General features: G+C 39.6%; 1 protein-coding gene across 1 annotated transcript in view; it reads right to left on the reverse strand.

Moving 5' to 3' along the window:
• LOC139390481 (protocadherin-11 X-linked-like) overlaps positions 1-25,614 on the reverse strand; it is a 306,369-nt gene extending 280,755 nt beyond the window's left edge. Inside the window, exons 1-2 of the mRNA XM_071137613.1 lie at positions 25,138-25,614; positions 7,298-7,877 (exon numbers count right to left, since the gene is read on the reverse strand). Of these exons, the coding sequence (XP_070993714.1) occupies positions 7,298-7,843 (546 nt within the window). The 5' untranslated portion in view covers positions 7,844-7,877; positions 25,138-25,614. The remainder of the gene's footprint in view (positions 1-7,297; positions 7,878-25,137) is intronic.
• Positions 25,615-26,866: the final 1,252 nt, after the last annotated feature.

Genomic DNA, 26,866 nt, shown 5'->3' on the forward strand with positions numbered 1-26,866 from the left:
CATCTTTGCGTCATTCCAAGACGACGTAGCAGTACCAGCACTGACACTGCTAATGGTACACATTCCATTTTAGAATCCCATAATTATGCTGCTATGGATGATTGCTACACTCATTATTAAGGTGGCATGACTGGTTTCATATGTGAAAGGACAGACCAACCTGGTTTTGAATTAAAGTGGCTGTCATATCTAATCTGTCCATTCTGATACCAGCTAGCCTACATGTCTGTCAACTGAGGGGACATAACTGGCCTACTGTGATGATACAGAATGGTAGCAGTTTTGGCTTGATGTCAGGAACATAACAGGAACACTGTGATGACACACAACGGTAGCAGTTTCAGCTTCATGACCAGTGTTGCATTCGAGACCATCTAAAGCGAGATTGATTAAAGACCAAGACCAGAGCAAATAGAGTCCGAGTCAAGACCCGAGACTGGAGGGGTGGGCGAGACACAGTCAAGACCGAGACCGGAGGGGTGGGCGAGACACAGTCAAGACCGAGACCGGAGGGGTGGGCGAGACACAGTCAAGACCGAGACCGGAGGGGTGGGCGAGACCGAGTCAAGACCGAGACCGGAGGGGTGGGCGAGACCGAGTCAAGACCGAGACCAAGTCAAAGTGAGACCGGTTGCAAGAACACGAATTTCGATCATTATAGATTCGCCAAAGGCCACAAAATACAACTGAATGGATTATGGATTATGAAATATGTAAACACCGAAGGAGTCCTCTTACATTTGAGAACTTTACAGTCCTATTGATCAAACAAACTCAGTTATGCATATTAACAACAACAAGATCAACAACTAATGCTAGCCAGAGCAAGATGAGCTAAAATCTAAGAAAGGAACATTAGATAAACGCTCTCAAACTTTTTCAGCTCGTTGGCCGTCAAAATTGCATTAATAAATGACGGCGAATTGTAGCCTCCTCACCCTTCTGCAGCTCGCCTGCCAATGCATGCTTGTCCCAACCAAGCACCAAAGCTAACTGGTTAAAGTTGGCTAGCTTGCTAGCTAGCTACTTCCAGCCACAATTGAGAGAACACCTCGCTCTGACCATTTTAGTCGCTGGTTTGGCTGTTTACGTGTTATCTAAAGCGTGCTTGACTAACTAGCATTTATTTTTTCTCATATTTAGTGGGTGTTACATGTTAGTAAATTCATCAGTTGTTCTGCACTCTGGCCCACTCAAACGAGAGTGCTCTGAAATCGGAGTAGATAGCCATAGTGAATTTGCAAACACAAGAGATATGCTAACTGGATAACAGTTGTTCAAGTACTTGCTAGCTAACCAAATGACACCTACATCTATAGGTGTGTATAGCAACCGAAAAACGATATGAAGGGAAAAAAGTCAGTAATTCACCCACCCCTCCAATGACATGACATCCTCCTAGCAGCTAGCTAGCTAAATCATTTTGATGCACTGAGAGAGAAAGAGGCAACGATTCTCAGAACAGATGTGCTCTACAAATGTTTTATTTCCTTTTGGATGCAGATGCAGGATGCAGAGAGTCAGTTCTGCTTGATTAAAACTACCTGATCTCCAAAGTCCACGTTTATAGTCTCTATCAACCACACACAACGCAGAGTTACAGCGGTGCAGTATTGCTACATTGGAAAAAAAAGTTATTGAGCTAACGTTAGGCTCAGTGTTTTTAGCTTGCTACATAAATAGATACGCTAGCCTACTAGCCACATTATGACAGACTTGTGATCATTGCCCTTGCTAGTTTGATTGTTTTGACATTCCCAGCCTTAATTACATTCGTCCGTGTTTTGTCCAAAATAATGTGTAATTGAAACTAAAACACTGCATCCCGAATGGAGGCAGAAAACAATGTACCAGGCCATCTGTGATTTTCACCCTGATAGCAATATTTTTGGGACTACCAAGAAATGTATTGGTGAATTTTATTTACCATGCATTGAACTGCATCCATCTATTCTGCCAACAATGCCTTAATACACTTCATGGAACGCTGAGTCAAATAGAAGCTATTTTATAACCTCTTATATAGTTGCATCTTTCCATCAGCCCTACGCAGTGGTGTAGTAGTGCTTTCAACATCATGCTGTGTGTGACTGCTGTCTTTCCATCAGCCCTACGCAGTGGTGTAGTGGTGCTTTAAACATCATGCTGTGTGTGACTGCTGTCTTTCCATCAGCCCTATGCAGTGGTGTAGTGGTAGCTTGTGAAGTGGGTATACTCAAATTTTGCCAGAAAGTTCCCAAATGGCCCGCCCAGCAAAGTTAAAAATTATATGTTTTCCTATGTTTTGTAATGTAACTTGACGGTCTAAGTCCACAACAATGCTTAAACCACATCAATCTGATTGGGTGGGGCTGTCAGGGCCTGGCTCCCCAGTGGGTGTGCCTGTGTCTACCCATCCATGTCTACGCCCCTGATGCAAACAGTTCACGAAGACATTTGCGCATCACAAATAGCCAACTAACCAATACTTCGGACTAAACGTTTTCAATACCTCATTTGCATACCCATTGTATTTTATTTTATTATTATTTTATTTTTTTGCATACCCATTGTAGCCTTAGTTAGCATTTACTGGTAGTTATCATACAGGTGAAACATATTTCCTACCCTACCGACTACCGATGTGAGCTGCTCCATGCCAAAACCAGCTGAGAGTTGCACACCCTTGCTGCCTGCAGATGATATTCCGCTGAAAATGGGCTATATGAGCAGCCACGCATGTGAATATATGTCACGTGCTTTGCGATTGTGTAGGCTACTTTGTGCATGATTTCTCTCCAGTGTACTACATAATTATTACGGTTGCAGTCCTTTCAGAATCACGAACCTGTCACACGCTGAAGGCCTATAGGTTTTGCGACTGCGCAAACATGTGTTTAAAAGATATAAAGACCGTTACGATATTCATGTTTCAACAAAGGAGTGTAACACATTTGACCTGGAGAAGCAGCATTATGCGCTGACTGAAAGGAGGCTGATAATTATGAGTTGTTTTTTTACTCCGCTGGTCTCGGCTAATCTCGGGGACAAATGAAGAGTTCTCACTGTCCCGAGACTAAGTCAAGACCGAGTACAAATGTATCTGACACCGAGACAAGACTGAGACAAGACCGAGACACTCAATATGTGGTCTCGAGACCAGACTTGAGTACTACAACACTGTCAGGGACATAACAGGAACACTGTGACGACACACGATGGTAACAGTTACAGCTGGACATCAGGGATATAACAGGAACACTGTGATGACACACGATGGTAACAGTTTCAGCTGGACGTCAGGGACATAGCAGGAACACTGTGATGACACACGATGGTAACAGTTTCAGCTGGACGTCAGGAACATAGCAGGAACACTGTGATGACACACGATGGTAACAGTTTCAGCTGGACGTCAGGGACATAGCAGGAACACTGTGATGACACACGATGGTAACAGTTTCAGCTGGACGTCAGGAACATAGCAGGAACACTGTGATGACACACGATGGTAACAGTTTCAGCTGGACGTCAGGGAAATAACAGGAACACTGTGATGACACACGATGGTAACAGTTTCAGCTGGACGTCAGGGACATAGCAGGAACACTGTGATGACACACGATGGTAACAGTGTCAGCTGAACGTCAGGAACATAGCAGGAACACTGTGATGACACACAATGGTAACAGTTTCAGCTGGACGTCAGGAACATAGCAGGAACACTGTGATGACACACGATGGTAACAGTTTCAGCTGGACGTCAGGAACATAGCAGGAACACTGTGATGACACACGATGGTAACAGTTTCAGCTGGACGTCAGGAACATAGCAGGAACACTGTGATGACACACAATGGTAACAGTTTCAGCTGGACGTCAGGAACATAGCAGGAACACTGTGATGACACACGATGGTAACAGTTTCAGCTGGACGTCAGGAACATTAGCACAAACACTGTGATGACACACGATGGTGACAGTTTCAGCTGGACGTCAGGAACATAGCAGGAACACTGTGATGACACACGATGGTAACAGTTTCAGCTGGACGTCAGGAACATAGCAGGAACACTGTGATGACACACGATGGTAACAGTTTCAGCTGGACGTCAGGAACATAGCAGGAACACTGTGATGACACACGATGGTAACAAATTCAGCTGGACGTCAGGAACATTAGCACGAACACTGTGATGACACACGATGGTGACAGTTTCAGCTGGACGTCAGGAACATAGCAGGAACACTGTGATGACACACGATGGTAACAGTTTCAGCTGGACGTCAGGAACATAGCAGGAACACATTGGTAGTAAACCATTATTCTGTGTGGAGCTCCAAGACAAATCTCTGAGGACCATACAAAGATAGTCCAAGGGGTGGATTAAAGGCCAGCAGCTATTCTAGGAATGCTTGCACAAGCCTCTATTGAACTAAACTGTGTCTTATACTGTAAGACTGTATAGTGTTCAAATAGAAATCTGAATAGAAATCTGAAATGGATGGTGTTAGGAGATAGATGGGAGGGGTTGAATAGAGCTGTAGGGTGGGACTAATAACAACAAGATATTATATATATATATATATATATATATATATATATATATACTGTACATACTACCGTTCAAAAGTTTGGGGTCACTTAGAAATGTCCTTGTTTTTGAAAGAAAAGCAATTTTTTTGTACATTAAAATAACCTCAAATTGATCAGAAATACAGTGTAGACATTGTTAATGTTGTAAATGACTATTGTAGCTGGAAACGGCTGATTTATTATGGAATAGCTACATAGGCGTACAGAAGCCCTAACCCTAACCAGCAACAATCACTCCTGTGTTCCAATGGCACATTGTGTTAGCTAATACAAGTTTATCATTTTAAAAGGCTAGTTGATTATGAGAAAACCCTTTTGCAATTGTGTTAGCACAGCTGAAAACTGTTGTCCTGATTAAAGAAGCAATAAAACTGACCTTCTTTAGACTAGTTGAGAATCTGGAGGATCAGCATTTGTGGGTTCAATTACAAGCTCAAAATTGCTAGAAACAAAGAACTTTCTTCTGAAACTCGTCAGTCTATTCTTGTTCTGAGAAATGAAGGCTATTCCATGCGAGAAATTGCTAAGAAACTGAAGATCTCGTACAACGCTGTGTACTACTCCCTTCACAGAACAGCGCAAACTGGCTCTAACCAGAATAGAAAGAGGAGTGGGAGGCCCGAGTGCACAACTGAGCAAGAGGACAAGTACATTAGGGTGTCTAGTTTGAGAAACAGACGCCTCACAAGTCCTCAACTGGCAGCTTCATTAATTAGTACCTGCAAAACAGCTGTCTCAACGTCAACAGTGAAGAGGCAACTCTAGGATGCTGGCCTGTGACCCAACACACCTCCAGACTGTGTAAGGGCTATTTGACCAAGAAGGAGACTGATGGAGTGCTGCATCAGATGCCCTGGCCTCCACAATCACCCGACCTCAACCCAATTGAGAGATGAATTAGACCACAGAGTGAAGGAAAAGCAGCCAACAAGTGCTCAGCATATGTGTTAAATCCTTCAAGACTGAAGCTGGTTGAGAGAACGCCAAGCATGTGCAAAGCAGTCATCAAAGCAAAAGGTGGCTACTTTGAAGAATCTCAAATATAAAATGTATTTTGATTGGTTTACTCATTTTTTGGTTGTGCATGATTCCATATGTGGTATTTCATAGTTTTAATGTCTTCACTGTTATTCTACAATGTAGAAAATAGTGGGAAAAAAAGAGAAACAATTGAGTACAGAGTACTGTAGGTGTTCTAAAACTTTTGACCGGTAGTGTCCTCGTGCACTGTACCTGTATTTATGTTTATTGACTGCTATTCAGAAAACCTCTTTTGAATCAAAAGGATGGAGAGAAAATATAAAACAGCAATATTTACCCAAGACAAGATAAGATATGGAACTTAATTGAAATTGAAATTTAACTAGGAAAAAAAAAAGCTATGATAGGAAAGATACAATGAATCGAAAATAAATCAATTGAATCTAAATAAAACAAGGAAATAGAAAAGAAATAATATAAATGAGAGGAAATAAAAAATAACGGAAATGACTGGGGAACATCATCGTTGCTATGTGCAGAACACTTGGCTGGTCATTTTCCAGGCATGAACAATTCAGGACATTTCAGCGGGGGAGGTCTTGGCATAGAAATGACTCATAAAAATGCAAATTGTAATCAAGTAGGACATGGGTAGCAAGGATACTGTTAATGTTCACACAAAGCACACTTAATCTGATACACCGTGATAGACTCTTTACCATCTCACACTCCCCCCCCCAAAAAAACATACTCATGTCACCGAGATGAGACAACCTTTGCAAAGCAACATTTTCATTGTAGTTGATTATTTTAGAAGACTGTCTGTTTGCTGTACTTTACGTGTGTGTGTTTAGTGCACCCTCTGCATTGCAAATGTTGTGCTTTATCTCCTCTCAAAAAAATATCCAAATTTGAATTCGCAAGCAGGCCTCAGATAATCTGCAATATTCATCTTCCCCCACGACGTATTGAGTATTGTCTCGTCTATATATGGAGAATGCATGACATTATCCTACTTTCTGTTTTTAGGCCGACTTCATTAAGGTAAGTGAGAATATTGCGCTGCGATTGAATAGAACATCAATTAGATGATAAAAAAGAACATTGGGTTCTGCATGAGGCACCTATTACCATAACACAGTTCCTTTTCTAGTCAATAATCTACAATATTCCCAACAGTTAACCTTTTTTTTTCCCCCTTCTGAAAATTGGAGGAATACGCTGTGTCTGCAATTTTCGTCGTTATGGTTTATAGCAAAACTACACCGTGCTTATCACTTGATACACATAATAACATAAAGCTTCTTCAAAGAAAGCATTGTGGTTACATGGTGGCCTAAGGCTCTGTTCTGATTTAAGTGTGGAAACGTGGCCCGTAAAGTCTAACAATAAAGAACAGCTCTACTAACACACAGCCTTATGGGTTCAACTAAATGCAGGTGAACAGCAGTGACATTGGGAAGGGGTGGTACTGTATGTAGCTAGTTATCTTATCATATATCATATCTAGTTAGCTTTCGCCTATACAATTGTCTTTTCCGGAATCTTCAATGACGGAATGTTAAAATGATTTATGCGGTAAATGCCACAAATTACAATCTTCTGGTGTAATTATTTTTCCAACGAATAAGGATGAAAACAAATTATTCATAAAACATAACAAACTATTGGTCAATATATATGTCAATCACACAAGCAGTGACAGTCACTCGATCCTGATAGAGAGAAGTGTGAGCTCACCTTGACAAGTTCATAGTGTTGGATCCCATTGATCCCCACGTCTGGGTCAAATGCAGAGGGCACGGGGTACCGGGTGTTGATGGCAGTGTTCTCTGGGATGGAGATGTTTATTACGGTGGACTGGAAGAGTGGAGCGTTGTCATTGATGTCCTCAATCAGGAACCGGATCTTGACCAGACGGAAGATCTCGTCAGGCAGAACGGCGACCTCGATCTCGTAGAAGCAGCGCTTCTCGTTGAATACTCCCGAGCAGAGCTTCTCGCGGTCGATGCGGTGAGCCGTGGTGAAGATCTCCCCGGTGTTGGCCTCTACCCTCACCAAAGGCACATCGCCCGTTTTGTAGACAGGCTTAAACTGCAGTGGCGAGGTCAGCTTGAAGTCAGGGTCAAGGTTCAGGTCCAAGTCCTTCCGGAGGTTCCCGATGCGGACGTTCTCGGGCTGTTCCTCCCTCACCGTGTAGTCCTTCTCTTGGGCCCAGGACAGCATGACCAGGCAGGTGAGCAACACCACCAACACATGAGCCTGACCTGCTAAGTCCATAATCATAGAGGATGGGAGCTTTCCTTGTAAGGATGCAACTCTGTCAGAGAGAGTGTGAGAGACAGAGAGAGAGACAGAGAGAGAGACAGAGAGAGACAGAGAGAGACAGAGAGAGACACAGACAGACAGACAGACAGACAGACAGACAGACAGACAGACAGACAGACAGACAGAGGGAGACAGACAGAGAGACAGAGAGAGACAGAGAGAGACACAGACAGACAGGCAGACAGACAGACAGACAGACAGACAGACAGACAGACAGACAGACAGACAGACAGAGGGAGCCAGACAGAGGGAGGGAGACAGAGGGAGGGAGACAGAGGGAGGGAGACATACAGAGAGAGAAACAGAGAGAGAAACAGAGAGAGAAACAGAGAGAAAGGGGAAGATAAATGATCTTGTTACTGCAAAAGTTACATGATACCCAGGTTACATCTGAAAATGGCACCTTTATTCCCTGTATAGTGCACTACTTGTGACCAGATCTCTACGATTTAACACAGTGCACTATATAAGAAACAGAGTTCTATTCCAGACTCAGATCCATATATTCTGACTGTAATTAGTATGATTCTCCCTAATGGAGAGGGTTGAACTTGACCTATCAACCTAACTAGCTCTGAGCCTGCATATCTCCAATGTCTTTGAGAGCAAATTAACAGCAGTTTTACACAATTAACCTTTGACGACACCTCCGATTGAACACAAAGACATGAAAAGGTTATTAGTTCACTCATTCCATCAATCCGTTTACATTGAGGTAAGCAACCAATTCATCTTTTCCTCGCCGGAGGAGATCATCATTGGCGTAGTCAATAGACAACCTTGCATGAATGTTTGATGAGTTTAGCTGGCGCGACGTAGAACGTTTGGCACATGAGTTGACCTTTGGGGGTGTCATCAGGGCTTTAAAGATACGTAGCTTTTGGGAATCAGTCAGATCATCACGAGCAGGAAACATGGGAAAAAAAAACACTTCAGATTTGTCCCCTGGTCAAAAGTACAACGTAATCAAATCGAATCAAATCAAATTTTATTTGTCACATACACATGGTTAGCAGATGTTAATGCGAGTGTAGCGAAATGCTTGTGCTTCTAGTTCCGACAATGCAGTAATAACCAACGAGTAATCTAACCTAACAATTCCAAAACTACTACCTTATACACACAAGTGTAAAGGGATAAAGAATATGTACATTGTATAGGCTCCTGAGTGGCGCAGCGGTCTCAGTGCTAGAGGCGTCACAACCAACCCTGGTTCGATCCCGGGCTGTATCACAACTGGCTGTTATTGGGAGTCCAACAGGGCGGCGCACAATTGGCCCAGCATCGTCCCGGGTTAGGGGAGGGTTTATGAAGAAGAATATGTTCTTAACTGACTTTCCTAGCTAAATAAAGGTTAAATAAATGAATCATAATATATATATATATATATAGGGAATAGGGTACTTAGGATGCTGACATCATCCATCTTCCACGCTGAGCCACAGATTAGAAATACATTGATCATTAACTCAGAGTCTCATTTACTGAGTATCTAAAAAAAAAAATTTAAAAAAAAACAGTAACATGAAAGATGACATGAATGCCCAGCCATATGAAAACACCATGTTCTGCATAATAATGAATGGACACATTACAAAAAGCCACCATGTCTCACATTAGAATATTATAATCATACCAATGTAATCATTAACATTAGTTGATAGTTTTTTCTAACATGCTACATGTATTGTTATTAGATGGAAAAGGTCTCTGACTGATCTCTCTCTCTCTCTGTCATTAAGCCCATGGTAAATTAGTAAATAGTCAATAGTAAATCAACAGCCTATGGGTTTCAGCACCATCTGACAGTATCAATATATCAGTGTTTTCTTATTTTATGCCAGTTTGCTTGATCGGTAGTTCCACCAATTATATCAAAGCTTTGTGTGCTGAAACCTGGCTAGAGGGCAAAGGTCCCTGTTGCCAAAAACAAACTAGGCCATCCAAAGAGGGACCATAGAGATAAGATGGCAGTCGCTCTGCTTGTTATAGCAAGAACAACTTCCAGGTTATTAGGATTAGAATTTATGCTCACGCTACACTTCAAAATGTTATGTATTTAAACGTGTATCCAGGACGTTCCGTTGAGGTCTCCTTTTTTTTCCAAGGGAGACCTGGACCAAGGGGACCTGGACCAAGGGGACCTGGACCAAGGAGACCTGGACCAAGGAGACCTGGACCAAGGGGACCTGGACCAAGGAGACCTGGACCAAGGGAGACCTGGACCAAGGGGACCTGGACCAAGGAGACCTGGACCAAGGGGACCTGGACCAAGGAGACCTGGACCAAGGGGACCTGGACCAAGGGGACCTGGACCAAGGAGACCTGGACCAAGGAGACCTGGACCAAGGAGACCTGGACCAAGGAGACCTGGACCAAGGAGACCTGGACCAAGGAGACCTGGACCAAGGAGACCTGGACCAAGGAGACCTGGACCAAGGGGACCTGGACCAAGGAGACCTGGACCAAGGAGACCTGGACCAAGGAGACCTGGACCAAGGAGACCTGGACCAAGGAGACCTGGACCAAGGAGACCTGGACCAAGGAGACCTGGACCAAGGAGACCTGGACCAAGGAGACCTGGACCAAGGAGACCTGGACCAAGGGGAGACTTAAAGTCTGCAGGTATAATGCATTGTGATGTGTTGTATTGTAACACTTGTCATGAGGACCAGTCTTTGCTTACAGTATGCAGCAGGCTCAGTAACACACTTTTTTTTATATATATATACATTTTTTTAAAACTTTAGTATCAAGAAATATTCCAAAAGCTTGAAATGTTTTCTGTACCACTCCATAAGGACAGTAGTAGGGATTTTTTTAAATGAACTATCAACCCATTTCCAGAATCCCTTGTCTGGTGAAAATACTAGAATCATCGGTCAACAAACAGCTATGTTATTATCAATCTGTAAACGGTGTTCTTGTTCTTAATATTAGTCCATCTGGATTCAGAACCAACACATAGCACTACTACCGCTGCTACGCTTGTTGTAAATGATATTGCAAATGCCTTGTGCTGTCGTGTTTGTAGACTTGACAACAGCTTTTGATACTGTAGACCATGTTATATTGAATAAGCTGTCCTGATAGGATACTGTAGACCATGTTATATTGAATAAGCTGTCCTGATAGGGTAATATAGACCATGTTATTCTGTATAATAAGCTGTCCTGATAGGATACTGTAGACCATGTTATATTGAATAAGCTGTCCTGATAGGGTAATATAGACCATGTTATTCTGTATAATAAGCTGTCCTGATAGGGTAATATAGACCATGTTATTCTGTATAATAAGCTGTCCTGATAGGATACTGTAGACCATGTTATATTGAATAAGCTGTCCTGATAGGGTAATATAGACCATGTTATTCTGTATAATAAGCTGTCCTGATAGGATACTGTAGACCATGTTATATTGAATAAGCTGTCCTGATAGGGTAATATAGACCATGTTATTCTGTATAATAAGCTGTCCTGATAGGATACTTTAGACCATGTTATATTGAATAAGCTGTCCTGATAGGGTAATATAGACCATGTTATTCTGTATAATAAGCTGTCCTGATAGGATACTGTAGACCATGTTATTTGGTTGAAAAAGCTGTCCTCTCTGTGACAAAACTCAGGCCATCACGGTAGATGGATCAAATCGGAGTTCCTTGAGTTACATAAATGGGTTCCCCAAGGTTCAATACTCGGCCCACTACTATTTACAATCAATATAAATAACATTAGTAATGCTGTAAAAATATATATATTGATTTGTATGCAGATGATACAGTATTGTATTCCATTGCCCCATCAGTGGACCAAGCCTTTTCACATTTGAAGTCTGATTTTCAACCACAGCAGAGATCACGGCTGGATCTAAAGTTAGTGCCAAATGCAAACACACAAAAATGCATGGTTTTTTTTTAGGTCCCAAATGGATCCAGTTTTGAATGCATTTGTAATGACTAGTTTGAACGGTACACAAATTGAGCGAGTTCCTTTCTAAAAATATTTTGGTATCTGGTTTGATGACAAAGTGTCATTTAAAAAACATTTCACTGAGCTGGTTAAGAAGTTGAAGTTCAAGGTTTGTTTCTTTTACAGAAACAAAGCAAAATGCCTGACTTGAGTTAATATTGTCCAGGACACTTATTTTTCAATTTTCGCCTAAAATGACATAACCAAATGTAACTGTAGCTCAGGACCTGAAGCAATGATATGCATATTCTTGATACCATTTGAAAGAAAACACTTTGAAGTTTGTGGAAATGTGAAATTAATGTAGGAGAATATAACACATTAGATTCGGTAAAAGATAATACAAACAAAAAAACAAACAAAAAATGTATATATTTTTTTAACCATCATCTTTCAAATGCAAGTTAAAGGCCATAAAGTATTATTCCAGCCCAGCCGCAGTTTTAATGTTGGCCACTAGATGGCAGCAGTGTATGTGCAAAGTTTTAGACTGATCCAATGAAACATTGCCTTTCTGTTAAAGAATTTGTGTGAAGACTGCCCAAAAGTGCCTAATTGGTTTATTAATAACTTTTCAAGTTCATAACTGTGCACTCTCCTCAAACAATAGCATGGTATTATTTCACTGTAATAGCTACTGTAAATTGGACAGTGCAGTTAGATTAACAAGAATTTAAGCTTTCTGCCAATATCATATATGGGAAAATGTCTTGTTACTTACAACTTCATGCTAATCGCATTAGCGCACATTAGATCAACCATCCCGCTGGTGGGAGACCGATCTGTAGAGATCCTTAAGAGGTTTTAAATGTCTATTATAGATTATGGAGATATTATCTACATGCATGCAGCAGCAACTACACTTAAAACACTAGATGCTGTTTTCCATTGTGCCCTTAGGTTTATTATCGGTGATGGTTCTAGAACTCACCAGTAGGCCCTTGGGTTTATTACCGGTGATGGTTCTAGAACTCACCATTAGGCCCTTAGGTTTATTACCGGTGATGGTTCTAGAACTCACCATTGGGCCCTTAGGTTTATTACCGGTGATGGTTCTAGAACTCACCATTGGGCCCTTAGGTTTATGGTTCTAGAACTCACCATTGGTCCCTTAGGTTTATTACTGGTGATGGTTCTAGAACTCACCATTAGGCCCTTAGGTTTATTACCGGTGATGGTTCTAGAACTCACCAATAGGCCCTTAGGTTTAATACCGGTGATGGTTCTAGAACTCACCATTAGGCCCTTAGGTTTATTACTGGTGATGGTTCTAGAACTTACCATTAGGCCCTTAGGTTTGTTACTGGTGATGGTTCTAGAACTCACCATTAGGCTCTTAGGTTTGTTACTGGTGATGGTTCTAGAACTCACCATTAGGCCCTTAGGTTTATTACTGGTGATGGTTCTAGAACTCACCATTAGGCCCTTAGGTTTGTTACTGGTGATGGTTCTAGAACTCACCATTAGGCCCTTAGGTTTGTTACTGGTTATGGTTCTAGAACTCACCATTAGGCCCTTAGGTTTGTTACTGGTGATGGTTCTAGAACTCACCATTAGGCCCTTAGGTTTGTTACTGGTGATGGTTCTAGAACTCACCATTAGGCCCTTAGGTTTGTTACTGGTGATGGTTCTAGAACTCACCATTAGGCCCTTAGGTTTGTTACTGGTGATGGTTCTAGAACTCACCATTAGGCCCTTAGGTTTGTTACTGGTGATGGTTCTAGAACTCATCATTAGGCCCTTAGGTTTGTTACTGGTGATGGTTCTAGAACTCACCATTAGGCCCTTAGGTTTGTTACTGGTGATGGTTCTAGAATTCACCATTGTGTTTTGTATCAAAAACTGGGTTGGACCACTTTGTATGTAAGGAGAGAGCGGTATTTTCTCGTGTTTATCTACAAAGCACTCATGCAGAAACTTCCTGTGTATTTATCATCATTAATTCAATTTAGACTTACAAATGACCAAACCCAGTCTCAGGCTTGGATAACACTGGAGGCCGCTTCGGTCTCCACAGAGTTGGGTAAAGCTGCTTTTTATTTTTTGGCCCCCTTCATGTGGAACAACTTCCAGAGCTCTCTGAAATGAGATGTTCTGCTCCCCCTTAGTCAGTTCAGAGTGATGATCAGAGACCACTAAGTTGATAAATGTGTCTGTTATTCTTAATATGTTTTGTAATTGTGTATATTGTTTGTGTTTGATTCATTTTTTGCAGGGCTCATCTGTAAAAGAGACCGTACATAACACCACACAGCTGTACTACACTGGGGTTAAATGTGGATGTCTGAGGAACAGTCTTCATTAACGGTTAGCTTTTCAAAGTTATTTTGAATAAATTCCAACAATTTACATCCAACCACTAACATACTGTATGAATTTGTTATTCATGTCCCACTACAGTCCAGGCCTACCCATCTGATCTCTGAGCATTTACTATAAGCCTTTATAGGAGATGCAGACTCACACAACACATTGGTTTAGGAGGTAATAAAGAGAGTACCAATCTACCTTACCTTCCCCCTCCCAGCTCCGTTGTATTAATATTCATCACAGAGATGTTGAACAGCTGTCTTGAGAAGCGTTCCGTGAACGCCTTATGAAAACGCTATCTGCATAGGGACAGAGCTAGTATACTGTCTTGAGAAGCGTTCCGTGAACGCCTTATGAAAACGCTATCTGCATAGGGACAGAGCTAGTATACTGTCTTGAGAAGCGTTCCGTGAACGCCTTATGAAAACGCTATCTACATAGGGACAGAGCTAGTATACTGTCTTGAGAAGCGTTCCGTGAACGCCTTATGAAAACGCTATCTACATAGGGACAGAGCTAGTATACTGTCTTGAGAAGCGTTCCGTGAACGCCTTATGAAAACGCTATCTGCATAGGGACAGAGCTAGTATACTGTCTTGAGAAGCGTTCCGTGAACGCCTTATGAAAACGCTATCTACATAGGGACAGAGCTAGTATACTGTCTTGAGAATAGATCAATAACTACTGTATTAACACTTTACAATAGAGACATTTTACATCGAGATGGTGGTGACATCCAAATGCCATAATAGCATCTCAAAAGCAGAAAAAAAAATGTATTAAATATTTGTTTTAAATATTTAAGTTAAATTGTTTGGAATCAGCCGGAATGGCAACATGTTTTATCGTTGCATCCTATGATCTTATTTGGAAAAAAATTCAACCAGAGGACCTTCTAACTCTCCTTCTATTGTCTAGCCTAGAGGTTAGAGACTACAAGGTGAATAATTATGTCGCTGTGCCCTTGAGCAAGGCACTTAACCCTAATTGCTCCTGGAAGTTTCTCTGGATGATTAAAATGTCAAATGTAAATCTTCCTGATGAAGAACTCAGGTGAGACTCATTATAGGGTTAGGTTTAGACTAATTATAGGGTTAGGTTTAGACTAATTATAGGGTTAGGTTTAGACTCATTATAGGGTTAGGTTTAGACTAATTATAGGGTTAGGTTTAGAATCATTATAGGGTTAGGTTTAGACTCATTATAGGGTTAGGTTTAGACTCATTATAGCGTTAGGTTTAGACTCATTATAGGGTTAGGTTTAGACTCATTATAGGGGTAGGTTTAGACTCATTATAGGGTTAGGATCAGACTCATTATATGGTTAGGTTTAGACTCATTATAGGGTTAGGTTTAGACTCATTATAGGGTTAGGATCAGACTCATTATAGGGATAGTTTTAGACTCATTATAGTGTTAGGTTTAGACTCATTATAGGGTCAGGTTTAGACTCTTTATAGGGTTAGGTTTGGACTCATTATAGGGTTAGGTTTAGACTCATTATAGGGCTTTAGGGTGAGACTCATTATAGAGTTAGGTTTAGACTCATTATAGGGTTAGGATTGGACTCATTATAGGGTTAGGTTTAGACTCTTTATAGCGTTAGGTTTAGACTCATTATGAGGTTAGGTTTAGACTCATTATAGCGTTAGGTTTAGACTCATTATAGGGTCAGGTTTAGACTCATTATAGGGTTAGGTTTAGACTCAGTATAGGGTTAGGTTTAGACTCATTATAGCATTAGGTTTAGACTCATTATAGGGTTAGGTTTACACTCATTATAGGGTTAGGTTTAGACTCATTATAGGGTTAGGTTTAGACTCATTATAGGGTTAGGTTTAGACTCATTATAGGGTTAGGTTTAGACTCATTATAGCGTTAGGTTAAGACTCATTACAGGGTTAGGTTTAGACTCATTATAGGGTTAGGTTTAGACTCATTACAAGGTTCGGTTTTGACTCATTATAGGGTCAGGTTTAGACTCATTACAAGGTTCGGTTTTGACTCATTATAGGGTTAGGTTTAGACTCATCATAGGGTTAGGTTTAGACTAATTATAGGGTCGGGTTTAGACTCATTATAGGGTTAGGTTTATACTAATTATAGGGTTAGGTTTAGACTCATTATAGGGTTACGTTTAGAATCATTATAGGGTTAGGTTTAGACTCATTATAGGGATAGTTTTAGACTCATTATAGTGTTAGGTTTAGACTCATTATAGGGTCAGGTTTAGACTCTTTATAGGGTTAGGTTTGGACTCATTATATGGTTAGGTTTAGACTCATTATAGGGCTTTAGGGTGAGACTCATTATAGAGTTAGGTTTAGACTCATTATAGGGTTAGGATTGGACTCATTATAGGGTTAGGTTTAGACTCTTTATAGCGTTAGGTTTAGAATCATTATGAGGTTAGGTTTAGACTCATTATAGCGTTAGGTTTAGACTCATTATAGGGTCAGGTTTAGACTCATTATAGGGTTAGGTTTAGACTCAGTATAGGGTTAGGTTTAGACTCATTATAGCATTAGGTTTAGACTCATTATAGGGTTAGGTTTACACTCATTATAGGGTTAGATTTAGACTCATTATAGGGTTAGATTTAGACTCATTATAGCGTTCGGTTTAGACTCATTATAGGGTTAGGTTTAGACTCATTATATCGTTAGGTTTAGACTCATTACAGGGTTAGGTTTAGACTCATTATAGGGTTAGGTTTAGACTCATTATAGGGTTAGGATTAGACTCATTATAGGGTTAGGTTAAGACTCATTATAGGGTTAGGTTTAGACTCATTATAGGGTTAGGTTTAGACTCATAATAGGGTTAGGATTAGACTCATTATATGGTTAGGTTTAGACTCATTATAGGGTTAGGTTAAGACTCATTATAGGGTTAGGATTAGACTCATTATAGCGTTAGGTTAAGACTCATTATATGGTTAGGTTAAGACTCATTATAGCGTTAGGTTTAGACTCATTATAGGGTTAGGTTTAGACTCATTATAGGGTTAGGTTTAGACTCATTATAGGGTTAGGTTTAGACTCATTATAGGGTTAGGTTTAGACTCATTATAGGGTTAGGTTTAGACTCATTATAGGGTTAGGTTTAGACTCATTATAGGGTTAGGTTTATACTAATTATAGGGTTAGGTTTAGACTCATTATAGGGTTAGGTTTACATTATAGGGTTAGGTTTAGACTCATTATAGGGTTAGGTTTAGACTCATTATAGGGTTAGGTTTAGACTCATTATAGGGTTAGGTTTAGACTCATTATAGGGTTAGGTTAGGTTTAGACTCATTATAGGGTTAGGTTTAGACTCATTATAGGGTTAGGTTTAGACTCATTATAGGGATAGTTTTAGACTCATTATAGTGTTAGGTTTAGACTCAATATAGGGTCAGGTTTAGACTCTTTATAGGGTTAGGTTTGGACTCATTATATGGTTAGGTTTAGACTCATTATAGGGCTTTAGGGTGAGACTCATTATAGAGTTAGGTTTAGACTTATTATAGGGTTAGGATTGGACTCATTATAGGGTTAGGTTTAGACTCTTTATAGCGTTAGGCTTAGAATCATTATGAGGTTAGGTTTAGACTCATTATAGCGTTAGGTTTAGACTCATTATAGGGTCAGGTTTAGACTCATTATAGGGTTAGGTTTAGACTCAGTATAGGGTTAGGTTTAGACTCATTATAGCATTAGGTTTAGACTCATTATAGGGTTAGGTTTACACTCATTATAGGTTTAGGTTTAGACTCATTATAGGGTTAGGTTTAGACTCATTATAGCGTTCGGTTTAGACTCATTAGGGTTAGGTTTAGTCGTTAGGGTTAGGTTTAGACTCATTATAGGGTTAGGTTTAGTATAGGGTTAGGATTAGACTCATTATAGGGTTAGGTTTAGACTCATTATAGGGTTAGGTTTAGACTCATATAGGGTTAGGTTTAGGTTAGGTTTAGACTCATTATATGGTTAGGTTTAGACTCATTAGGGTTAGGGACTCATTTAGGGTTAGGTTTAGACTCATTATAGGGTTAGGATTAGACTCATTATATTATAGCATTATAGGGTTAGGTTTAGTTAGGTTAGGTTTAGACTCATTATAGGGTTAGGATTAGACTCATTATAGGGTTATATGGTTAGGTTTAGACTCATTACAGGGTTAGGGTTAGGGTTAGGTTTAGGACTCAGGGTTTAGGTAGGGTTAGACTCATTATATTAGGGTTTAGACTCATTATATTATAGCGTTAGGTTTAGACTCATTATAGGGTTAGGTTTAGACTCATTATAGGGTTAGGTTTAGACTCATTATAGGGTTAGGTTTAGACTCATTATAGGGTTAGGTTTAGACTCATTATAGCGTTAGGTTTAGACTCATTATGAGGTTAGGTTTAGACTCATTGTAGAGTTAGGTTTAGACTCATTATAGGGTCAGGTTTAGACTCATTATAGGGTTAGGTTTAGACTCATTATAGGGTTAGGTTTAGACTCATTATAGCGTTAGGTTTAGACTCATTATAGGGTTAGGTTTAGACTCATTATAGGGTTAGGATTAGACTCATTATATGGTTAGGTTTAGACTCATTATAGGGTTAGGTTAAGACTCATTATAGGGTTAGGATTAGACTCATTATAGCGTTAGGTTAAGACTCATTATAAGGTTAGGTTTAGACTCATTATAGCGTTAGGTTTAGACTCATTATAGGGTTAGGTTTAGACTCATTATAGCGTTAGGTTTAGACTCATTATGAGGTTAGGTTTAGACTCATTAGAAGCCTGTTGGTTTAGAAAAACATGGCTGAAGGTATCTACATGACAGACATCTATTTGAAGGTGACTCTCTGCAGTATAAAACAGTGTTGTGATGTCATATGAATGAAACGCTGCATGGGGGTTGTGATTTGCTTGACTGTGAAGTTGGCACCTTTCCTAGAGACAAGGAAGGGTTCATTACTATTCACTGTGCCACGTGTGAAGAGGAGTCCAAGGCTGAACCAAACCATGGATAATGATAAACACTCCCTTCAAAACTATACATTGGATCTAATGGGGTTGAGCAATGAGCTTCAACTTTTACAAATGCAAAACATGTACAGTTTGGCAATGAAGAATAGGGAAAATGATGTAGAGGACATTTTTTTTTAAATGTTTCAATGTCAATCAAGCAGAACATCTTTCCATGCAAACATTTCACTAGATTCCAGAAAAATATATTTTGAGCTGTGAGACAAGATGTTTAATACAGCAGACAACTCTGCTTCTCTCCTCTCTCTGGAGACAGAGCTGAGCAAGGTGTGTGTGTGTGTGTGGGGGGGGGGGGGGGGGGGGGCTAGTAGCAGACAGCTCCTGGATCACTTTACATGACAATATGATGGACAGGCCAGTCGGGCAGGGTAGTATTATCAGACTGACCTGTGGAAGAGGAGAGAGGGGGGCGGAGGGGGGACGACACACCTTCACCTTCCCAAAGAATCTATTGATCTGGCATCTTAAACGAAAGTTTGATGGAGTGACTCCAGAAATGGAGTAGCGGCAACAAACTTCTCTATCCAAAAAACTGTGATGTGGGTGTCCATGGATATACAGTACCAGTCAAAAGTCCATGGATATACAGTACCAGTCAAAAGTCCATGGATATACAGTACCAGTCAAAAGTCCATGGATATACAGTACCAGTCAAAAGTCCATGGATATACAGTACCAGTCAAAAGTCCATGGATATACAGTACCAGTCAAAAGTCCATGGATATACAGTACCAGTCAAAAGTCCATGGATATACAGTACCAGTCAAAAGTCCATGGATATACAGTACCAGTCAAAAGTCCATGGATATACAGTACCAGTCAAAAGTCCATGGATATACAGTACCAGTCAAAAGTCCATGGATATACAGTACCAGTCAAAAGTCCATGGATATACAGTACCAGTCAAAAGTCCATGGATATACAGTACCAGTCAAAAGTCCATGGATATACAGTACCAGTCAAAAGTCCATGGATATACAGTACCAGTCAAAAGTCCATGGATATACAGTACCAGTCAAAAGTCCATGGATATACAGTACCAGTCAAAAGTCCATGGATATACAGTACCAGTCAAAAGTCCATGGATATACAGTACCAGTCAAAAGTCCATGGATATACAGTACCAGTCAAAAGTCCATGGATATACAGTACCAGTCAAAAGTCCATGGATATACAGTACCAGTCAAAAGTCCATGGATATACAGTACCAGTCAAAAGTCCATGGATATACAGTACCAGTCAAAAGTCCATGGATATACAGTACCAGTCAAAAGTCCATTGATATACAGTACCAGTCAAAAGTCCATGGATATACAGTACCAGTCAAAAGTCCATAGAGATACAGTATCAGTCAAAAGTCCATGGATATACAGTACCAGTCAAAAGTCCATGGATATACAGTACCAGTCAAAAGTCCATGGATATACAGTACCAGTCAAAAGTCCATGGATATACAGTACCAGTCAAAAGTCCATGGATATACAGTACCAGTCAAAAGTCCATGGATATACAGTACCAGTCAAAAGTCCATGGATATACAGTACCAGTCAAAAGTCCATGGATATACAGTACCAGTCAAAAGTCCATGGATATACAGTACCAGTCAAAAGTTTGGACCTCATTGCAGTGTTTTTCTTTATTTTTTTGGACTATTTTCGAGAGAATGCCAAGAGTGTGCAAAGCTGTCATCAAGGCAAAGGATGGCTAATTTGAAGAATCTCAAATATAACATATATTTTGATTTGTTTAAGACTTTTTTTTTTTTGGGGGGGGGGGTCTCTACATGATTCCATATGTGTTATTTCATAGTTTTCATGTCTTCATTCTTATTCTACAATGTAGAAAATAGTAAAAAAAATTAAACAAAATAAAAAGCCTGCAATGAGGTATGTCCAAACTTTTGACTGGTACTGTACATTAAGAGATATTTCTTAATGCATTGCAAAGGGACACAATCTTGGTAACGCCAGGCTCTATCTCTCCTGGTTCCATTGATCGTCGACAGACTGGCAGACGGACAGGTTTATTGTCAAGATCTATTCAGTCTCCCTTTAAAAGATCTACAGCCTCGAAGTTTCCTTATCTAGTTGTCACAAGAGGAATAATGGTGGATTTCTCTTGACTGAGTAATGACTTTGGTCTTCCCAGCTGGGGCAGATTAAATTCCAAATGCCAAAGGGGTTCCTGCTGATAAGAATGAACCATTGTAAAATAGCTAAATCATATTTACTCTTCGTTAATTGTGTTCGGCTAAGACAAATACCATGTCCATATGTCTTCATTTTTCAGTCAAATTTGTGAAAAATCTAATTTAGTAAATGCTTCAATCACATATCACTCCCGAGGGAAAATAAATCAAACATTTCAAATTTCCTTTGCATTATTTTCTAGTTAGAAATGTCAACACGATGAGATAATAATCAAAATAATTTATGTTTAATATTAAGAAAGAGGACTTCAAGATATTCCATCCAGCATTAACAATCACCAACACAGACGTGACAACTTCACATAAATTGGCATGAAAATCCTTATCACATCTTGTCACGTCAGTTAATCTTATATTACTGTAAATGACCTCTAGAGGGCAGTAAAGGGACATATTAGTTAACTACACACGGAATACGACCAACGCCAACATAAAGATCACTATCATTTGACCCTCTAATGCTACAGTAAAATAATTTATATTTTGCTAACATTTGCTTTATTCAAACGTTTGAGTGGATAGTCAAATAACTATTGGTAGCTATCGAGAGTAGTGAATAGTATTAGTTATATATATATATATATATATATATTTATTTATTTTTCGTTTGCTTTCTGTGCCCTTTCCTAGAATTCTCGAGAAACCATTTGTTTAGTAACCAGTATTTTTTAAATTTTTTTTACATCTACGCATTTGGAAAAAAATTGTTCAATGCAGCATTATTAAATAAAATATGTTAGTTGTGTTAGCCAAATAGTCGATGAAGACTATACTGTTAAATACTTATATTACACACACAATTGATACCATCATTGTTCATGTGTTTGATGGTGGCCACGCTCTAGGATACAGACATTACATTAACGCAGGTGCAAATGATTCTGTATCGTTCTGAATCATTGTGGAAGTTAGGCTACTGAAACATAATGTGTGTGACAATGCAATTCAAATACAATGAGAGTAAAAAAAAAATTGTATTGGAACGTGCACAAGTACAGTGAAATGCTTAACTTGCATGCTCAACCCAACAGGGCAGTAATTAATATCAACACAGGTATAACTAATAATATCTATATATATACCCTGTATATAGTGTTCTATCTTATTTACTATATATATATATATATATACTATATATATATATATATATATATATATATATATATATATATATATATATATATATATATATATATATAAGAAAAACCCAATAAATAGTAAATAAGATAGAACGCTATATACAGGGTCAGTGCCAATACCAAATGTACCATGTGCAGGGATAATAGAGTATTTCAGCTACTTACATATTGGAGGATATTAGGAGAAAGCGATTGGTATTATTAATCACAATATTAATAATAATATTAATAATATCATACAAATAATAAGGGGAAAGAGGAGAGCCATTCATAACTACATTTTTAAGAATGTGACTGAAGAATCATTGTTTTGGACACTATTGCTACAGCTTCAGCAGCTATAAAACCCATAATGCAATGTAAAAACCAACTGCTTATCAGTGTGTGGACTTGTAAGAGGCAACTCCAGTCAAATATAAAACTGCACATCCAGGTGAAATACTCAGGTGTCATACTTAATTAGCAGAATAACAGTTTATCATTCAACTAAGTAACGGTTAGTTACCACAACTAAGGACTAGTAAGTAATGGTTAGTTACCACAACTAAGGACTACTAAGCAATGGTTAGTTACCACAACTAAAGACTAGTAAGCAGTGGTTAGTTACCACAACTAAGGACTATTAAGCAGTGGTTAGTTACCACAACTAAGGACTACTAAGCAGTGGTTAGTTACCACAACTAAGGACTAGTAAGCAGTGGTTAGGTACCACAACTAAGGACTATTAAGCAATGGTTAGTTACCACAACTAAGGACTAGTAAGCAGTGGTTAGTTACCACAACTAAGGACTAGTAAGTAATGGTTAGTTACCACAACTAAGGACTACTAAGCAACGGTTAGTTACCACAACTAAGGACTACTAAGCAATGGTTAGTTACCACAACTAAGGACTATTAAGCAGTGGTTAGTTACCATTGAAGAATAGTTTATCATTCAACTAAGCAGTGGTTAGTTACCACAACTAAGGACTACTAAGCAATGGTTAGTTACCACAACTAAGGACTACTAAGCAATGGTTAGTTACCACAACTAAGGACTAGTAAGCAGTGGTTAGTTACCACAACTAAGGACTACTAAGCAACGGTTAGTTACCACAACTAAGGACTACTAAGCAGTGGTATAGGCCTACGTTTAATTGTATATCAATCTAAGATTATGAACACTTCTAAACAAGTTTAGATCTAAGCACTAAAGCTTTATCAATCTCTGTTAGCCTACACTGCAATCCATATCAATTATCAGAAAACATTTTTCTAAGAGTAAATTCAGGCATGTCATCTAAGTCAGGAAATCATTAACCAATCAATCTGGATAACATCCGTGAATAAAATATATGAATAGCCTCCATTTTTTATCATATAAGGTATAAAGGCCTATGGTTAGTTAGATAATCGAATCGACCTAAGCTTCAATAACAGCATGTCATCGCCTGCTGTTTTAGAGGCTATGTGGAGAGATGGAGACTGACGGATCTGTTGACCAATGAATCCCCTCAATACAATGAAGCACCGGGAACGTTGAGCATGAATATGGTGCCCTAGCTTCCCTTATAGCCTATTGGGTGTAGTTTTCGAGCATGGAGTGTATGTATACTGTGTTTACTATACAGCATATGTGTTCCTCAAGAGCACTAATCAGTCCAATGTCAAATAGTGGACCTACTGGCAATGCTCATGGGAAAGAGGATAATGCACCCGAAGTTGAAAGCTGCCTGCCAGTCTCTGTGTGCATTATCCATAATGATATTAGCCAGGAAGTTATGGATTAGTCAGGATAGTCATTAACAGCCATGTGGGTTAGCAGCGTGGTTAAGGTTAAGGTTAGGTGACTGTGCCAGCTAGTGACCGCTCTGCGATTCCTGACGAAAAACGATAACTTGCTTATTAAACATGCATGTCAAAAAAAAAAATCACCTGTCGAAAAGTATGCAGTAGCCTAGCTTGCCCATCTTAAACATTTAATTTGAGAACAATGTAGCTATATTGACTATGCACGGATTGAATAACTCATGACCGGCCGAAAATAATGGTCATGCGACAGCTATGGTTGAAAAGTATAGTGAGTAATATCCTATGGGCTGCTTGAAGAAAATATAAATGTTTTGAAATAGATCGTGACCATAACTATAACGGCGACTATAATAGCTACGATGAACGGAATCTTTTTTTGCACTATGGATGGTGTGACTGACCAAATCCGATGCGTAAAGACATGGCGCAATGGGGGTCCTCGTTTTAACACCGAATTTGATTCTTGTGATAGTATCTATAAATTATTTGACAACATTATGGTGGCATGCATACAACCCCAGTTATCGAGGGATGCGAATCAACTGCGATGCGGCAGATGGTCGGCAGGTTTGCGTACATTTGTGGTAAATTCGGATTCCTTTAGCGATACCGACATCATAAAGTATTTTCCTCTATATAGGTTGAACAATTTCCTCTTAAAATGTACATAACATTTCCATATGACATGAGACATTGACAACTTGTAGGCTGGTATTGAGAATTAAATAAGCTAATACTATAAATCAATGTTGTTACCAATTTTTTTTTACTTGACTCTAGTGATTATAATAACAATTCTTACCTTATATCCCTTTGAAACAGAATATGTAAAATCAATCGCAATTCCCGTCACGTAGCGACATCACTGCTTTAGAAGAAGTGCCATAGAATTACACTGAAGTGGAATAGGGGAGAGAAAAAGATCCTGTTCTGGTAGCGGGAATCAAATAAAACGCAAATCAATAGGGTTATCCGCTACAGAAAATGATCCATGTCCTAAAAAGTCTATGGTCCACATTCGAAAGGCAAAAATTGCTTGCAGAATAACTTTGTAACTCGAAGAGCCGACGTAATTCCTCTTCAGATATCTTGAGTTAAGCGTGGTTCAATTACGGGCGGCAGGAGAGATGCTGATGGTCCAAGTTGATTGAGTCACATGAAATAGCCCTAGCCCTACGTGTGTGTGTGTTTTAAATGTTTTCTCCTGATATAAACGGTGAAAACCGATTGTATGGAAGATCGTTTCACTCAGCATGTGTTAAAGCTTTTTAACAAGCGCATAAACTTCCATCCAAGAACGCGCAAAAAGGAAACAGTTTGGTACGATGTCTGAAAACTTCAATTCTGACAGCACTGTTTTCATTTTTGTAAAGGTTATTATACAGCAACAACAAAAAATAACACATAAATGAACTGTAGCCTGGGTAGTGTTCTGTCCCCCAAAGGAGTTTGGGTGATAGTGTTCCTTAGTGCGGCTTCACTTACAGCGGGGCCGACGGTATGCTGTATCAGTTGTGCTAAACTGTGCCTAGATGTCTCAGTAGTATTGTATGAATCCGATCCCTCAGTACTGCCCACCTCTCTGCCTCCGACTGACATCACTGTGAGAGGAGGAGCCTAAAGCAAATAATACAGCTCCCATCTTCTCCCATCCTCTTAAAGCTGTACTGTAAACAGGAGATCCCTGCATTGTTTTAGCTGGGTGTGTAGAGTATAGTGTTGACCACAACAAGCACCCCAGGATGCATCGGCTCTGCTGTAGCGTAGCCTAGCCTGGCTCCAATAACTACCTGAGAAAGAGGGGGCACTGCACCAGGCTAGCCTCGTCAATCTTGCTCCAATAACCGCCTGAGGAAGAGGGGGGCACTGTTCACTTTTCGAATAAATGTTACTTCTTAACAGGGGAGGTCATGACCATACCCACATTTTTATTTTTATTTTATTTCACCTTTATTTAACCAGGTAGGCTAATTGAGAACATGTTCTCATTTACAATTGCGACCTGGCCAAGATAAAGCAAAGCAGTTCGACACATACAACAACACAGAGTTACACATGGAGTAAAACAAACATACAGTCAATAATACAGTATAAACAAGTCTATATACGATGTGTGCAAATGAGGTGAGATAAGGGAGGTAAAGCAATAATTAGATAAAATAATGGGGTGCAATGGAGCACAATAAATAAATAAATACAGTAAGGGAAGAGGTAGTTGTTTGGGCTAAATTATAGATGGGCTATGTACAGGTGTAGTAATCTGTGAGCTGCTCTGACAGCTGGTGCTTAAAGCTAGTGATGGAGATAAGTGTTTCCAGTTTCAGAGATTTTTGTAGTTCGTTCCAGTCATTGGCAGCAGAGAACTGGAATGAGAGGCGGCCAAAGGAAGAATTGGTTTTGGGGGTGATCAGAGATCAGAGATACAGTGCCTTGCGAAAGTATTCGGCCCCCTTGAACTTTGCGACCTTTTGCCACATTTCAGGCTTCAAACATAAAGATTTAAAACTGTATTTTTTGTGAAGAATCAACAA

Source organism: Oncorhynchus clarkii, chromosome 31 (genome assembly GCF_045791955.1).
Source record: "Oncorhynchus clarkii lewisi isolate Uvic-CL-2024 chromosome 31, UVic_Ocla_1.0, whole genome shotgun sequence".
NCBI lineage: Eukaryota > Metazoa > Chordata > Actinopteri > Salmoniformes > Salmonidae > Oncorhynchus > Oncorhynchus clarkii.